This window comes from Larus michahellis, chromosome 3, assembly GCF_964199755.1.
Source record: "Larus michahellis chromosome 3, bLarMic1.1, whole genome shotgun sequence".
Classification (NCBI taxonomy): Eukaryota; Metazoa; Chordata; class Aves; order Charadriiformes; family Laridae; genus Larus; species Larus michahellis.
In genome coordinates, this window is record NC_133898.1 from 13,021,030 (window position 1) to 13,038,723 (window position 17,694).

The following is a 17,694-nucleotide window of genomic DNA, read 5'->3' on the forward strand; positions in this document are numbered from 1 at the left end:
CTGTTAAGACTGTATGTCTTCCTTTTTCTGTCAGTTGTTAAGGAACTGCAGTATGACACAATGTTATTCTTGCATTTGTGGTAAAAATTGTTTTACTGAATGTGTTAGAGTTATTTTAAGAACTACCAAACACTGCATTCTTCTGCATGACTGAACTGCACTCTAGTTATCTTTGCAAAGGATTTTCATCAAATTTTAGTTTCTAGAAAGCAGTCTAGTCTAGAAGGAGTCTCGTCTTTATGTACCCTTGTGAAAAAAAGAAATTTTAGAGCATGAAAGTGGGGATAAAGATGTAGTCATACAACAATAAGGAAATGGTTAGCAATTCCTCTTTGTGTGTAGTGAGGGCACGACAATTAGCTTCGTTTTGTTTCGACCCTCCAAACTTTGGTAATTACGTCTATGTACAAAACTGTTGAACGCAACCAATGGATAAAAGCAAATCAAGGTTTATGTGTATAAAAAAGAACTCTAGGAGTTCTCTGTCTCCGTCTCTCTCTCTCTCTCTCTATATATATATACACACACACACATACACACATATACACATACGCCTGAATACCCGAATGGTCCAGCACAGTTCCCAAATTAGAACAGGTTAGGCCAGTCCCATCTGATCTCATCTTTGCCCATCTATGGGAAATACGGAGCACATAAATGGCTGAAGAAGGAAAGACAGAAATTATTATTGGGAATCCTACAAAGAATCTGGTAATTACAGAATGACTTGATTTCCCTTGTCCATGAGTTTTCTTGCATTAAGAAATGCAAATCTGTTTATTGAAGTTTTATGATTAAGTCAGATGACACATTAATTTTGTCAGTGGCAGTCAAAATGAGTATGGAGTGTGCTTATTATCAAAAGCTAGACAAAAAAATTAAATAAAATGTTGCATATTCAGGTTATAGATTCATATATTCACAGAAGATGACTGCATATTTAATGACTTGCTCTCAAATAGTTAATTGATGATACTACATGATATCAGATATTATTACATAAGCTACTTTTTAGTATCTGTGTTTTTATTTTAATTCACATTATAGCACAATCAAATTAAACTGTCTTATTGCAGTCTTTGTACAAACCTTACATTTTTTTCCTGTAACTTAAATTAATATAGGACTTTTATTCGGGAGATTCCAAAATAATTTACAGATATATCGGTTTGTGTACTGCTCAATGGTAATCCCTTTCAGCATCATAGGGAGTGTGAGCATCATAGTGTGAGTGTGACCAACTGCTGGGCAAGTTCCTCTTCCGACAAATGGTGTTAGAAATTTTTACTGTGCGGTCACACCAGGGAAGACCATCACTGCATATTACTATATGCTGCTTCCTTCATGGATGGAAGGGCAGAGGTCCATGCTGAATGCTTGGTGATTTGAGTCTGTGGATCCCAGGGAGTAAAACTGACAACATAGATATGACTAGTGTTTCTTCAAACGCTGTTTTGGAAACCACTGTGTGTGGTTGTATAATAAAACCATATCTAAAATATCTGTAACTTGTCACAAATTTAGATTTAGTTCTAACCAGCGGGGAAACAAAAAATTAAGCATAAATGGCCTATAAAAAAAGTGTATGTTAATTTTTTTATGGTGAGTAACAAATCTGAAAGAATACTGAACTTTTGTTGGTGATTGAAGCTGTAGGAAGAGTTGTGGCTCAAATCCTGTACAGCAAGAACAAAGGTATATTTCCAGTGCTTTAATTCATTCCTAATGTTGACACAGTTTAAGACTGCATAGTATAGCTAGCTCTTGTATATTGTTTTTCATCATTAGCTCTAACAGCATTTTATAAGAAGATGCAGTTAAGACACACATTGATGTCCATCCTAATATGGATACAATTTAAATAAACATAACATTTCAGGAAATTTCTTTCTCTAACACCATTAGTAAATGTGATGCATTTTTATTATATTGAAGTTGTATGCACAAACTGGAATGTATTGTTACGGATATTATTGCAAGTTTTATGAATCTGGAAAGTAAATGAACTACCAGTGTCCTGAATATATTTAAAGATACAAAATGCAGAGCTATAGATAATTACAATACCCCAACACAGTGCTTAAATCATTAGAGTTTTAATGAGGGAATTATCACTGATGTTTTTGGATCATTAGTGAGTGTAAGCATCCCCTTCCCTGTTTTAAGGAACAAGGATAAGTATTAAGGAAAGAATTTTTAAAAATTCATAGACCGGGCATGCCACTGTACGTGTTTTAACTTTACTACAGCTTGCTTAAATATGAAGTGAGCACAAGAAAAGAAGTGCTGCTGTTAGTTGGGGTTTTTCTTGAGGGTGCTATTCTTTTCAACACTTAAATATTCTTGAATTAAATTATACATAACACTTCTAGTAACAGTTATCTAGTATCCAGTGATTTTAAGTCAAGGTGAATAAATGCATGTTCATTAATGTTGATTTGGTTGATGGTTATCACTGTCCATCTTTGGTGTGTGAAGTCACTCAGCCCCAGCTATGGGCATCTTAATGACTGTCGTTATGCACAGACACCTGGAAGTTCGGATCATGCTCCTCTCCTGCTGTACGGATGAATTAGTTGGGGTCGCTACTTTGCTCAGTTATGTCAATCTCAAAGCAGCATAGTGCAGTGGAGAATGAAGACCTTTGAAGGCTATTCCATCAGTTTGCAAGTAATTCATGTGTACTAATGGAAAAATGGGGCCTTAATACATATGATTATTTTGCTAATATGATCAGAAGATTTGCTTATGCAGTTTAGAGTAGTCCAGCAAGTGATACCCCATCAGGTACTCTTAAAATACTGGCATTCAACTGGTACTAATAAACAGTAGCTTCTAAAAACCAACGCACTTCTTTTTTTTTTTCCCCTCAATGAATCAATGCTTGAGAGATGCCAGAGGCACGCTAAAACTATAATCTGGTATGTAAAAAATACATCTTTCTTGGTTAAATATTTTAAGTGGTCTAATTATCTTGAATTTAGTTTTGAATTTTAATATCCTATTTTCTCATCTAGCTGCCTTTCTGAAATGTCTCCTGTTATTCATTTATGTTCTTCTTGGCTTGTAGGTGGCCAAGCAAAATAATAGCAGCTTGTTATTTTGAGAACACCAATATTTTCAAGCAATTACAAATACAAAACAGGAAAATGTAAAGAAGAGAAAGGGACAACCTGCATAGTAGAAACACATGGTTTATGCAATTACTGATGCAAAATATGGGCTTCCAAGCCACTAAACACTTATACATTCTCTGTACGAGAAAATGTGACATTACATGGTGTTTAAAATAGGACCTTTCCTATATTAACATACAAAAATATACTTTGTTAAAAGTTAACAAAAATAACTTAAATTTTTGAGAAGCAAGACAAGTCCTTGTTGGGATGGAAACTCCATTTGCTTATGTTTTGCATAAAGTAAGCCTGCTAGCCTAAACCGGTGGCTTTCCAACTCTTTTTATTTGGACATCCATGCAACACATGTAAGGTTACCGAAAAGAGGGTTCCTTTCTTAATTACCTGTTTTCTGTGAATCCCTAAAACAGTGGTTGAAAATTACTGGCTTAAAACCTATCCTTAGGGATTGGTGAGTGTTTTTTTTAAGAGATGAAGTTACAACAGCATCTAAAGGCAAATAACAAAGATGAAAGTTTCTGAACATTCTTGCTGCATTGTGACATCAAGTCATACTCAATTAACTTCAAAATTTTGGCTTTATTCTTTATATTAGTCTTAAAAAATAAAATGAGGCACTGATATGTTATGGCTTGTTTGTGTCAAAGTACCCTGTACTTTGGTTTTCAGGGCCTTGACATAATGAGCCAAGGGAAATAATTATTTCCTTGACAATGGAGCATTTATCCTCTGTGTTTAAGGACAAACTAATAGATAAAGGGTAAGATGACTAATTCAGTGGAATAACTTAATTTCAGTGAAGTTGAACATTGATGATATAAATGTTCTACTGTGCATTTACCATGCAATTTACAACTACTTAACGTTTATCTCTTTAGCTGCGCTGCGCTCCATGCCTGTGGTCTTGAATCAGAAAGAACTATCACTTAAATCAATGGGACTTGTATCTATCTGAATACAGATTTTGATCTTAAAAATATTAAGATTTATTTTACACCTGAAATAATAATAATAAAAAAAAATCTTCAAACAAAGAGGAGTTAAGTGGTTCTTTTGAGATTTTCATAAAGATGTAGTCTTTGGATAAAAACCCAGTATACCAAATTCAAACCTAAAACACTTCCCCTGCTCTCCTTTCTGTAGACTCCTGAAAGAACGTTTTTTGTAACAGTATGTTTTAATGGCCAAGTATTTTGAATGCAATATTAAAATAAATAAGACCACTTAGTACAGAGAAGCACATCTCCAAATCATATACCCATTGTGCAAGGAAACCATTCCTCTGAAGATGAACCAAGACCATTAAAGGTAGCAAGTTATTTTATAGACAATTTAGGTTTTGATGCTTTTCCAAGAGTTCCTTTACTAGTTTCTCTAAGGAGAAGAGATGCTCATCTACATCTTCTGGTACAAGATTTCTGATAGAATCAGCAAGTTCAAATAGGTATTCTGTGTTTCTTCCGCTAGGACCAACGGCGTTAAAAATCTGTTCAGCAATTTCTTCTAGAGGTGCTGGACCAAGGTAGTTAGGGTTGTCACAAGTGCCAATGTATAACAATACGTCAAACGGTTTTACTGATGAGTCTTTTGGGTAGAAAATGACAGTTGTAGTCCTGTAGCCTCCCTTCTCTCTGAAGTCCAGGTATGCCTTTACTTCACATTCTTGTCCAGCTGGCAATCTGTAAGCAACACCCCATACACACCCCTGTTGAAGGACATAAGAAAAGAAAATCCAAACAGTGCTCAAAGATACTCACAAATTAATGTATTTCCATTGTATTTAGGCAAAACTCTCTTAAAAAAATATTCTTCAGTTTCAGTCTTTTTGTAGCTATTTCTCACATTGTTTAGAATCATAGAATTGTTGAGGTTGGAAGGGACCTTTAAGATCATCGAGTCCAACCTTTAGCCTACCCTGACAAGAGCCACTTCTAAACCATGTCCCTAAGTGCCCCATCTACCCTTTTTTTAAACACCTCCAGGGATGGTGAATCCACCACCTCCCTGGGCAGCCTATTCCAATGTTTAATAACCCTTTCAGTGAAAAAATGTCTCCTAATATCTAATCTAAACCTCCCCTGACGTAACTTGAACCCGTTTCCCCTCGTCCTATCACTTGTCACCAGGGAGAAGAGGTCAGCCCCCATCTCTCTACAACCTCCTTTCAGGTAGTTGTAGAGGGTGATAAGGTCTCCCCTCAGCCTCCTCTTCTCCAGGCTAAACAACCCCAGCTCCCTCAGTCGTTCTTCATAAGGTTTGTCCTCCAGGCCCCTCACCAGCTTTGTAGCCCTTCTCTGGACACGCTCCAACACCTCAATGTCCCTCTTGTAGCGAGGGGCCCAAAACTGAACGCAGTACTCGAGGTGAGGCCTCACCAGGGCCGAGTACAGGGGGATGATCACTTCCCTAGTCCGGCTCACCACACTATTCCTGATACAGGCTAGGATGCTGTTGGCCTTCTTGGCCACCTGGGCACACTGCTGGCTCATATTCAGCCGGCTGTCAACCAACACTCCCAAGTCCTTTTCTGTCGAGCTGCTTTCCAGCCACTCAGCCCCAATCCTGTAGCGCTGCATGGGGTTGTTGTGACCCAAGTGCAGGACCCGGCACTTGGCCTTGTTGAACCTCATACCATTGGTCTCAGCCCATCGGTCCAGCCTGTCCAGATCCCTCTGCAGAGCCAACCTACCCTCAAGCAGATCAACACGCCCGCCCAGCTTAGTGTCATCTGCGAACTTACTGAGGGTGCATTCAATCCCTTCATCCAGATCATTGATAAAGATATTAAAGAGAACCGGCCCCAGCACCGAGCCCTGGGGGACACCACTTGTGACTGGACACCAACTGGATTTAACTCCATTTACCACCACTCTCTGGGCACGGCCATCCAGCCAGTTTTTTACCCAGCGAAGAGTACACCTGTCCAGGCCATGAGCAGCCAGTTTCTCCAGGAGAATGCTGTTTGTAGAAGGAGCCCCAAATTAAAAGAAAGGGCTGTTTTATTTAGGAAGTCTTCAGTCAAAATGGTAATTATGCAGATTGATCATCCACTTTCTTGCTAATGCATAGGCCTTTCTTGGAAAACAATTTATTGTTACAATTAAATTTGAAGTGGTAAATAGCCGTGGTGTGGGCTTCTAAGGAGCTGGCAAAAAGGACACAAAGTATCTTCTTGACGTCACAAAATTTGTATGTGAAAATTAAACTTGTAAATAGTGCCAAATTCAAAGAAATTATGATCAGGTCCTTTCTCTGTTTGGTTGCAGTTTCATTTCTAGGGCCCGAAGTGTCACCTTACATCTGTTACACATACTTGGAGGGATGAGTGTTGTAACACTACTGCACTGAAACTGAATTGGAGAGGAAAAAGCTGAGAGATAAACCTTCATTTTGCACAAATAAATGTGGCATATCCAGCACCTTAGCAAAAACTGGTAGGATAAATTTCATTACCATCTGTGAGAACCTGAAAAAGTATTTAACTATGGTGCGAATTAGTTATGCTCCTTTACCAAGTTTTATATAAACAAATCAGTGAGATCCGTGTAGGGACTGATTTGCACGGGGTTTTGTTTTGACATACCGTAGAAAAATGGTCATGGTCTGTTCTCCGCTAATGGCTACATATTGTTTCTTATGAGTGCTGTTTTGGTAGTCTGTTTTGTCTGCTGGCAGTGTCAAATGTCGATTTTTCCTGCAGCTAAGTAGGTATCCATATCAGTGGTACAGTTATGATGACAAAGTAATTAACGTTTTGGTGGTTTTTCCCCCTAAATCTGGATCTTGGCATTTAGTAGTGATATCAGACAATGCTGGGGTGGTGGTGTTAACTCACGAGCATTGAATTTTGCAGTCAGACTATATGCTGGTCAAAGACATTTTATTAAAAAAAAATTAGGAGTAATTTTCTATTGCATCCTTTGTAGATGGTTACAGCATTTGATGTGCTGTGGCCAGGAACAGCGCTAATGAGTACCAAAATGGCTTGCTTTCCTTCAGCCGTCGGGGATGCTGGTTCATTCCAGCTGTCTGCAGGAAACATATTAGTTTTAAAAAACAGCCTCTTCTGCACATGTTGAGTTACATCTGCCATTCAGACCTACTTTGGTGTTGACAGCAAAATACATATGGGTGCAGTGGGGATAAGGATTTAAAGCAGGTAGTACCACTGCTTAATTCATTTAGTTTTCAGTATAGGAAATTTCTATTTCAGATGATTCGATTCTCAGAGAAGCAAGGAGGGGAGTCAGCAGAACTGCCACCGTGGACTTCCGGAGGGCAGACTTTGGTCTTTTCGGGAGCCTGTTTGACAGAATCCCTTGTGAGGCAGTCTTGAAGGGCAAAGGAGTCCAGGAAGGGTGGATGTTTTTCAAGAAGGAAGTCTTAAAAGCGCAGGAGCAGGGTGTCCCTATGTGCTGTAAAATGAGCCACTGGGGGAAAAGACTGGCCTGCCTGAACAGAGATACATGGATACAACTCAGTGAAAAAAGGAGAGTTTATGGCCTTTGGAAAAAGGGGCAGGCCACTCAGGAAGGATACAAAGATGTTGTGATGCTATGTAGGGAGAAAATTAGAAAGGCCAAAGCCCAACTAGAACTTAACCTGTCTTTGGATGTTAAGAACAATAAAAGTTTCTATAAATACATTAGTAAGAAAAGGAGGACTAGGGAGTATCTCCATCCTTTATCAGATGAAGGTGGTAACATAGTGACAAAGGATGAGGAGAAGGCTGAGGTACTTAATGCCTTCTTTGCCTCAGTCTTTAGTAGTAGAGTCGGTTGTTCCCTGAGTACCCAGACCCCTGAGCTAGCAGATAGGGACAGGGAGCAGAATGAAGCCCCTGTTATCCAAAGGGAGATAGTGAGGGACCTGCTCCAGCACCTGGATGTACACAAGTCTCTGGGGCCACATGGGATCCACTTGAGGGTACTGAGAGACCTAGCAAAAGTGCTCACCAAGCCACTTTCCATCATTTACCAGCAGTCCTGGCAAACCGGGGAGGTCCCAGGTCACAGTGGACTGGAGGCTACCAAATGTGATGCCCATCCACAAGAAGGGATGGAAGGATGATCCGGGGAACTACAAACCTGTCAGTCTGACCTCAGTGCCTGGGAAGGTTGTGGAACAGATCATCCTGAGTGCCATTATGCAGCACATGAAGGACAACCAGGTGGATCAGGTCCAGTGAGCATGCGTTCATGAAAGGCAGGTCCTGCTTGATGAACCTGATCTCCTTCTATGACAAAGTGACCCGCTTGGTGGATGAGGGAAAGGCTGTAGATGTTGTTTACCTGGACTTTAGTAAGGCCTTTGATGCAGTTTCCCCACAGTATTCTCCTGGAGAAACTGGCTGCCCATGGCTTGGATGGGAGTACTCTTCTCTGGGTAAAAATCTGGCTGGAGGGCCGGGCCCAGAGAGTGGTGGTGGATGGAGTTAAATTCAGTTGGTGGCCGGTCACCAGTGGTGTTCCACAGGGCTCAGTACTGGGGCCAGTTCTCTTTAATATCTTTATCAATGATCTGGACGAGGGGATTGAGTGCCCCCTCAGTAAGTTTGCAGACAACCCCAAGTTAGGTGGGAGTGTCGACCTGCTTGAGGGTAGAAAGGCCTTGCAGAGGGCTCTGGCCAGGCTGGATCCATGGGCCAAGGTCAAGTGTCGGGTCCTGCCCTTGGGTCACAACCACCCCATGCAGCGGTACAAGCCTGGGGAGGGGTGGCTAGAAGAAGTGGCTTGGCAGAAAAGGACCTGGGGGTGTTGGTGGACAGCTGGCTGAATATGAGACAAGTGACAGTCAATAGGACAAGAGGAAATGGCTTCAAGTTGGCGCCAGGGGAGATTTAGACTGGATATCAGGAAAAATTTTTACACTGAAAGCATTGGAACAGGCTGCCCAGGGAAGTAGTTGCGGCACCATCCCTGTAGGTATTTAAAAGACGGGTAGACATAGTGCTTAGAGATATGGTTTAGTGATGGTTTTTGGCAGAGTTAGATTGATGGTTGGACTCGATGATCTGAAAGGTCCCTTCCAACCTAGGCGATTCTATGATGGAAAATTATAATCCAGAAATCTGACAAGGAGTGTGATGTTCTCTTTCTGTGTGGTTTCCTCTTAACTGGCAAAGAAACTCAGATGGAGCAAGTTAAAATCACTCTCTAAACCACATGTTTCCAAGCTGCACTATGTGTATCATGAGTGAAAAAGGACACACGGGCCAGCACAGAGCTGAGAGCTGGCATTGCCAGCAAAAGTACCACTGCTGCTGTCACTACAGTATTTGGTGTCCGCATACAGGGGAATAATTGCTTAGTCTGCTAAGATACCTTCAAAATAAGGTTACCTTTTTCAACTGCAGAATGAGTAATGGAAATTAAAGCAAATGACTCGTCACACCATTTGATGATTATGTGTAAAGTGTGATTATCTGGTCACACCAGATTCTGGAGGAAAGGGAAAAAAAACCCAACCAAATAAAGCTGGTTTGTTAAGGGAAAAAGTGTTTCTGTGGTAACCAATAAGTTTGCTTAACAATACAAAGTGAGTGACAACAAATATAAGCATTCTTTGCCTATATAGGTGTCTGGTAACGTAATGGTACCCAGCAGTACAGTAATGTGAAAAAAAAACCTTACTAGAAAGGTACAGAAAATCACAGTGAGAAGCAGTGCATTGCATTTTGCTGGTTTTGATAACTGCAAAAACCAGTTGAAGTTACCACTAAACTTACCTCTCTTTGTAGCTGCTATTTCAGGGAAATAGATGGGTAAGACAGCAATATCATAACTGTCTAGATAAGCAATTGTGAATAAAAACTGACTACTACCAAAATACCCATTCTTCATGTCTTACGGCGTGGTGTCGTGTGGCCTTGCTCTCCCCCTGCTTCCGTGCCATCCTTCTTTCCCTCCTGCTTTTGGAGGCACTAGTATGTGCAGGGGTTCCCTTTCCTGGAGCAGTGTGAAGCTAGACGGACATGACCATCGCAGCTGTCCCCAGCAAGGTGCCAGAATAGAGCAGCAGTGCTGGATGTGGGGGGCCCGGAGGATCAGCAGGAGGGGGAAAGCAATCCCATCCAACGTGTACCCTGCAATAGGCTCCTCTGGGCTTCCCCAGCCTGACTCAGTGCTTCTGTCCTAGCTGGTGAGCAGTCCAAACGAGTGCTCCCTTGTGGGCCAGAGCCCTAAAAAAATTGCGGGTTGTTGTAAAGACTAGCTTCTTTACTGTCGGATCAGAATTCAAAAAGGGTAAAATGTAATTCTAGAGACTTTTTTAAGCAGAAAAATCTTGATTTTTCCTACAGCTTACATGACTGTAAGCCCAAGTCTTGCCTCCTCTCTCCTCCATCCCCTGCCCGGGCACTCCCCTTGCAAACACCTCCCTTGCACTGGCAAAGTGAGACCTAGGAAAAAGGTCGAAAGATAAGCAAGAATGGTAGACTCGGGCCAATGACCATTTTCTCTAAACAGGAGCTAATTTCACAGTATTACATAGAAACCAAAAGCACAGTTGTGGCGCTTAATTCCTTAAGCATTTTATCTGTGTAGCAAAAAATAAAGCAAGGATATCTTCTTTTTTATCACTGCCATGTAATCTTGATTTGTTTCAGTTTTTATTTTGGGAGGGCAACATTACAGTTCTGACACAACATCTGGCGATTATTACTGGGGTATCATCAGCACTACATGTATAAGTAAAGTAAAATTCTGCATGTTATAACAGGATAGCTGAAGTGACTATTCCAGAAAATACTTTCAAATACAACTTTGGTAATAACAGACCCAAGCTACTTCCAGTTTTTTAGTTTTGATTGACTGATCGATTTGAAACAATCAGTGTCATTGGTGTAATTACAAGAAATTTTCAGAGAACTTTTCATTGCACTAAAGGTAACTCAATTATTTGCTTGTAGAGAAGCAAAAATTAAGAGAGACTTACTACACAGGCTGGAAATGCAACAGGACATTCTGTACACTACAGAGACATAAGAGGAGTACTATACCTCAGGATCTTCAACCAGAGTCACAACTCTTCCAGGCTAAAATTAAAAAAAAAAAAAAAAAAATCATAGTTCAGTTAGAGGCTTTTATCCTACATCACGAGCAAAACAAAAAAAAAAAAAAAAGAAAAGAAAAAACCCCACAATTACAATAAATGAAAAGGTCAGAGAACTAATCCAGGACAATCTCAATAAGCTCTATTTCTTTGAGATCCAGTATAAATATTTTTTGAGAATTGCTTTTGATGTGTATTAGATAAACTGTGATAAACAAAAAGTTAAATTCTGAGTGGAAACTGAATGCAACACAGAAGTTAGATTAAGGGCAGTCATAAATGGGGAGGTGTTGAATGTCCTTGCTTTGTATGTGCTGTCCAGACTCAATTCTATTTGTTTAAAATGGTGGTAATAATTCATTAATGTAAAACTATTCTCAGTGCACCTTCCTCAGTAATGTTGCTTTTCCACAGTACTGTTTTTTTGTTTTGTTTTGTTTTGTTTTTTATCTACAAAATGACAGTGAGGTGAAACTTCTCACTTGTATTCAAAAGGTTTATATGCAGGCACAGAAAACAGTGTAACACAAAAATCTAGCTTGCGTAGAATCAGGCAAGATATTACCACTTCTGGCTTGGTTTGCACAACTGGATTTTAGATAATGTTAATTACACACTATGACACACGGCAACTCCTAGGTTTAAAAGCTCCTACCTAATTAGATGTTTTTGAAAACATATAGCAAAAAACCCTAGTACGCACTGTGTTATTCAAAGTTGAAAAAGAAGTTTACTGTGCAAAAGACTATTTTCCCCTTCTTTTCCCCCTCCCAGCTCATTCTTCCTTACTGGGCTGAGGGACGGTACCTTAGTCATGGCTTATTTTTAAGAAACCAGTTTTTAAATACTGAAAATAAAATTGTTAAAATGTGTTGCACAGCCTGGAGAATAAAATTTTAAAACATAAAACCCTATGGAGAACTACATCTGTAGTTTAAAATTGCTAATTTTGGCATTAAATTAGTATATGAGCATCTGATTAGAGGTAAGGGAAAGCAGAGGTACTAGCATTAATTCAATTCTAGTGTAGAACAGAAATTCATTCTCTTAGGAGTCGCAAAGATAATCTGAATTTGATGTACTTGGATGCATGCCCTTCATTTAGTCTTGGCTAATTTCCAGTCTTGGGCTACTACCTTTCAGTATTTTTATGATTCATCACTAATAGCTTCATTGACATGTCCATGCTTTTCTCTTTGATAAGTCTGTACTTCTATTTGTCTCACACAGAAACAGCGTTGAGTTTTCTCCTGCACTGAGTCACCGGCAAGCCATGATTCTTTGGTAACAAGCTAAATATGAAATCTAGTTTATGCAGAGCATTTAGTAGATACCATCAAGTGTAGATATTGTTTACTTAGCGTCAGATCTTTTATAATCTTAAAGGCTATTTATAAGCTCTGAGGTGCTGCATTTTTTCATTTGTATGCCAGTTCTCTCCCAGCATCAGCCATTGATTCCTTATCTGATTGACAGAGTAAGGTAACAAAACTAAACGAATGCTAAATGATTACCAGGTCTGTTACCTGATTAATCAAGATAACTTAGGTGTTCCTTTTGGGGAGTTTTATCCGTAGCCATTCATACTTCCGACTTGTGTACTTAGTATTGGACACTAAGATTTTGTAAATTATGGATTAAAGAGACATTCTGTGGTGGGAAACAGCTTTCCCTTTAACACCAGGAATGTCTGTATCTGAAGCCCAAATATTAAATGAAAGTAAAGTACTGAGGAGTACTTAATCTTCAGACTAGTTGTGTGATGAAAGAACAATCTGTTTGTGTAGGGAAGGACAGGGTATTTATAGTATTGGTTTGCAGAGTCTTCGTCCTGCACAGAACCACCTAAAAACAAACACCATTGAGGAACCAGGGGTGTTACCTCTGCTAGCTATGTAAAGAAAATAACAGATCTATAAATGACCAGCTATATAATACAAACCAAAGCCATTTTTGCCTTGCCCAGGGAGTACTGGCAAGGACGAACCTGAATGATCACCTAAAAAATCAGATGTCTTTGAGGGATCTGTGTCAGTTCTGTGCTGCGTACTGACACAAGGCTGATGAAGGCAACCTTGCATTGGACCGCTCTGGAGCAGCCCCGTGGTCTGCGGCTGTGCGGGCATTTTCTAAGGCATCTGCAGCGCTAAGGGGCATCACCTGTCTGGATCAGAAGGGAAATCATTGTGGAAAATTTGAACACCTTGTTTTAGCTCTTAGTGTTGTATTTCCCTTCAGGGGCTCAATCGTACTGTACATTAGAGCTCCCAAATGTACTCCTGTCTTAGAGTGCAGGTGACAGGAGATTCTTACAGGCTTTACCAACCTGGGTTCAGTAAAAAGAGAAAATAGCATTAGCATGACGCAGAGCCTGCGCTAGAGACTGTGGCCATTCTCCTGGCATAGAGGCTTTGTCCATCTGCTTGGAGATAAAGCTCCTCAGGACAGTCCTGAGGTCTAGCTGATGTGTGCTATGAAACAGTAGGGTAAACTGAAATATGATCTTTCACTGTTAGATTGCTTTCAGTGGTGCCACAAACTGCTCAGCTGCTAAAATTACTATATACTCACTGATAGAGGAATCAAAACATTTTTGCATCTGGATACAAAAGTAAGATGGAATAAAAGGAAATATGACCGTAGAAATAATTTTAGCTTGACTACCTCCTAAATTTTTTCAGAAGGGGAGGTGTAAGCTTGCTAGTAAGTAGGAATGTAATAATTTTAAATGGTTTCCTTAAAAGCACAAGCTTATTTAAACGAAGCGTAGCCTTTTCGACTTCCCTTTCCTGTGGCTCATTATGGTGTAACAGGAGCCTATCCATCCATCCTTTCCGCCATAGCCCTCTTGCTGGGAGCCATCAAACGGGAAGAAACTGCCAGGGTAAATGAGGGAATCACAAAGGAGGGAAGGCACCTCTGGAGATCGTTTAGTCCAACCTCCTTTTTTTCTCAATTTCACTATAAAGCCCCTCATTATCTTAAAACACTTCAAGCAGAAACTCAAGAGTTTTCTGTTTGGTCGCTGTTGGGACAGTGGCAGCAGACAGCTGGGGCTAGATTAACCACGGCACCAAGTTTCCCCGGCTAAAGCAAGCGGTCTGAAGCTGGGAGGGATGGGGATTGTAAGGAGAGGAAGCCAGACTTCACTGTTTTGGCAGCAGCAAGCTATTAGTTTGGTTCAGGCCACCTTGTGATAATAATGGCTTCAACCCTTGAATGCATTTACACTTCCGTGCCGTTCCGTGCAAAACCAAACCCCCAGACTTTTAATGTTGTAGAAGGTGTATGTGAATCATGGAGATTTGCATTTTGCATTGGAGAACAGCATGGAGATGCTGTTTTTTATGAAGCTTGCACTAAGAAATTTGAATTCACCATTTATGAAAACATTTTTGTTACTTAGCCAATAGCACTTTTTTCAGGGAACACTGTTATTGCCTGATAAAATTCAAGCTGCTTTAATGTACTATTCGGAATAATCCTCTGAAAGCCTTATTTTTAAATGCAGCTATTTTGTAAGTTGCTGTATACTTTTCAATAAATGTTTATTCCTTTTTTTGCATTCTTGATCTATTCTAACAAAACTTTTTACAATATAAACTACGTCCCCATGATTAAATATAATTTTGTAACTAGTTAACCATCTTACCAATGTAGGAGTTGAGCAGTTCAAAGTACAATCACAAGGTCAACTGAGTTTTGTACTAACAGCTTGCAGCCACTGTACGTAAAAGTGCTCTGTATGTTTTTGTTGCGCTGACCGTGGAACGTTGGCGCAAAGCGTGTTTTCAGGATAGGTTTTTCTAACTTGTCAGCTGCTGTTTTACTGCTGCTCTTTAAAATGCGTTAGTGCTGAAGGACCAGTTTTGCTTGTAGGTCACCCACAAGAGACGTAATTAGTCTCCGATGTCAAGGATTGTAAAGATTTTATAGCAGAGAGCATTTGTCCTGGTGAAATGGAAGGTCCCTGCTGCGTTTTCTCAGCATACGCTGAGGGAGCCTTTTTGCCTTGCAAGCAGGAGTAGCAACTCGTGATTTGCAGGAATACAAAAAGGCATTAACTTGCTGATGCTGAGAAAAGGTGTGTTTTGTTAATGCCGAATGTTTTACATAAAACATAAAATAAAATGCATTAACTAGTTTACATTAATCACCTGTGCCCTCAGTCAGAAGTAGAACAAAGCACGGGCTTGGGGCAGGGGGGTGGTGGTTGTTTTAAGACGCTGTATGCCTGCAGATGATGGTTCTGGGTATGATCTCGACTGGGGCAGAAATGCAAAAGTCTAAGCTTCCTGGAACCAAGTATATGCTAGTGAATAATAACCTAGCGTGACCATTTTGCAGTATTTCCAATATCCGCACAAAGACGGTCACTCTGAACATTCCCCTGAATTTCAGTCTAGCCCAACAGAAGATAATGCAATGCGGTCACCAAGAATACTGGCAAAAAGGGAGAAAAGATGGCTGGTGTGGGTTTTATTCCTTTCTGAAGCCCCAAGAATAAGACTTTCTCTGTTGACTGTTTAGGGAGTGTTAATTTATTTTTTTTTAAAAAGCCTGATTTCTGAAGTAGGGGAGGCTGATGGGATCGCACTCTTTTATGCCTCACCCTAACAACTTTTGCACGTGCTTTTTGATTCATCCGAATTCAAGAGAAGAATAGAAATTTCCCAATGCTTGCACAAACCTAATCTTTGAAAAGGGATGACTGGTAGAGGAGAAGTGAGCGTTCTCACTAAGAAAGCGAACGATAGCTGTCCAGACTGCAGACCCGACCGACCCAGCTGCTGCGCGTGCTGCACCTCTCCAGCCAGGTGAGGTGGTGGCTGAGAGCGGCGCAGGTTTGGAGACAGGAGCTGCGACAGCACATAAAGCCGGGTGACGAAGCCAGGCTTTCCATTCGGTCTTAAAAGCAACATGGCAGAGCATTTTGGGGCTTAGAACTGGGACAGCTGCATTTGCACAGCACTGCTCCAACCCGAAAGACAGCCTGAAAACTTGCATGTAATTTGTTTTTTGGCAATAAACCTTTTTATTCTTTTTTAAATACTAGATGCACAACTTGTGCTAGTGCCTGAAGCGTGGTAATTTGCCTTGAAGAAAAGTAAATGCAAGGGGGAAGTTGTATTATCTTTAAGTACTGTGCAAGTTATAGGTGTTTGAGGTTCTCACTGATGCTATTTAGAACTAGATGAAAATGTCTTCCATGCTACATGGAGCATGCTGTGTTTTACTTTTTAAAAAGAATCCTTATGCCTTTTCTGGAGGAGCTCTTTTTAAGCTGTATTCCAGTTTGACTGGAGTTACCAGGGTGCAGGTGAGACCACTGCTTTAGGGAGCATCAGGAAAACAAACTTTCGTGATCCAAAACCAGCATGTGAAGTAGGTAAATTGTTAGAGAGCTGTATGCAAATATCGGTTTCTATACGTTTATGACCAGTTTGTGTTTCTGATAGTGACTAAATCCTAAGCGACATCTGCAGCCGTAAATAACAGCCCTGCCACATCGAAGTCATTCTTCTCACTCGCTGGGTGCTTCTGTAACCTACTGTTTCTTTAACATTTGTTGAGGTACGTGTAAGAGCGATAGCCTTTCTGTGGGGAGGGTAGTACAGGCTTCCAAAGCAGAGTAAGACTCTATTTTTTCCCCACTCCTGTGGCTTAAATATATATATAGATATATGTTGGCATGAAATTGGGAATGCTCGCCTCTGGAATTCTAGTTTATTTTTCTTGGTGGTGGGTTTTTTTTTGGTTTGTTTGGGTTTTTTTCCCCTTTTTCCAAACAGTAAATATTTTCCCCTCTGTGAGTTTTCATCTGAAAGTAAAAAAAAAAAAAAAAAGCTGAAAACCAGCGAGGTCGTGACTCGGATCAGCGCTCCGGCCTTAACTTATTAACCGGCCTTTCTCTTCAAAGCCTGCCACCCACGCTGAGGGTATTTTAGTTGCTCGGATTATATCCCTAGTTGCTCGGATTAACGTCTGTCACAGCGGGGCTGGAGCCGAGGCCCGCCCGTCCCGCCGCCGCCGCTGTGTGGGGCCGCGCTGCCGGGCCGGGCCCGCCCGCCTCCTCCGCCAGGCCCGGCGAGCGCCCCGCCTCGCCTCGCCTCACCTTGCCCGGCACGCCGCGGTGGTCGGTGCTGCCCTGCCAGAAGCGGCGGCTGTAGCCTAGGATGCGTCCCACCATCTTCTCCTCGTAGGGGAAATCCACCTTCCAGATGAGGGAGCCGTAGCCGAACACCCACATGGCTAACCGACTGCCGGCTGCCGCGGGCCTGCGCACTGCCGGGCGGGGCGGCCCCCGGTCGGCGGCGAGGAAAAGCCAGTGGCCTTCCCGTTCGCCGGCCGCCAGCGGGGGCAGCGGCTCCTGCCCCGGGGGTGGCGCTGGCCTCGGGGCTTTCTGAACCGAGAGGGCTCCTGCCGGTGTTGGGGCGGAGCGGCGACGTGGTTCTGCGGGGCGTCTGCGGGGCGTCTGCGGGAGCCCGTCGTGTGCACAGAGGTT

The 17,694-nt window shown here is 41.4% G+C and overlaps 2 protein-coding genes across 4 annotated transcripts in view; one reads left to right on the forward strand and one right to left on the reverse strand.

The window, feature by feature from the left end:
- The window catches only part of ASB3 (ankyrin repeat and SOCS box containing 3), a 33,486-nt gene that overhangs the window by 2,018 nt on the left and 13,774 nt on the right, over window positions 1–17,694 (forward strand). Inside the window, exon 1 of one of the 3 annotated variants that reach the window (XM_074578643.1) lies at window positions 17,264–17,691. The exons of the other annotated variants lie outside the window; for them this stretch is intronic. The gene's annotated coding sequence lies outside the window, so the exon portion shown is untranslated. Of the gene's footprint in view, window positions 1–17,263; window positions 17,692–17,694 lie in introns of those variants that run through there. 3 annotated transcript variants of the gene reach the window in all.
- CHAC2 (ChaC glutathione specific gamma-glutamylcyclotransferase 2) lies at window positions 3,105–17,477 on the reverse strand. The gene is made up of 3 exons (XM_074578646.1): window positions 17,305–17,477; window positions 11,137–11,172; window positions 3,105–4,842 (listed from the first exon to the last, which is right to left on the reverse strand). Exons 1-3 carry the CDS (start codon window positions 17,437–17,439, stop codon window positions 4,459–4,461), a joined length of 555 nt encoding a protein of 184 aa, XP_074434747.1. The 5' UTR covers window positions 17,440–17,477; the 3' UTR covers window positions 3,105–4,458.

Excerpts from the sequence above, each read along its gene's own strand:
- CHAC2 (XM_074578646.1), bottom strand. The coding sequence starts at position 17,439 with ATGTGGGTGTTCGGCTACGGCTCCCTCATCTGGAAGGTGGATTTCCCC. Across the intron at positions 11,173-17,304 it reads ACCGCGGCGTGCCGGGCAAG|CCTGGAAGAGTTGTGACTCT; the intron begins GTGAGGCGAGGC and ends TTTTAATTTTAG. Across the intron at positions 4,843-11,136 it reads CTCTGGTTGAAGATCCTGAG|GGGTGTGTATGGGGTGTTGC; the intron begins GTATAGTACTCC and ends GTCCTTCAACAG.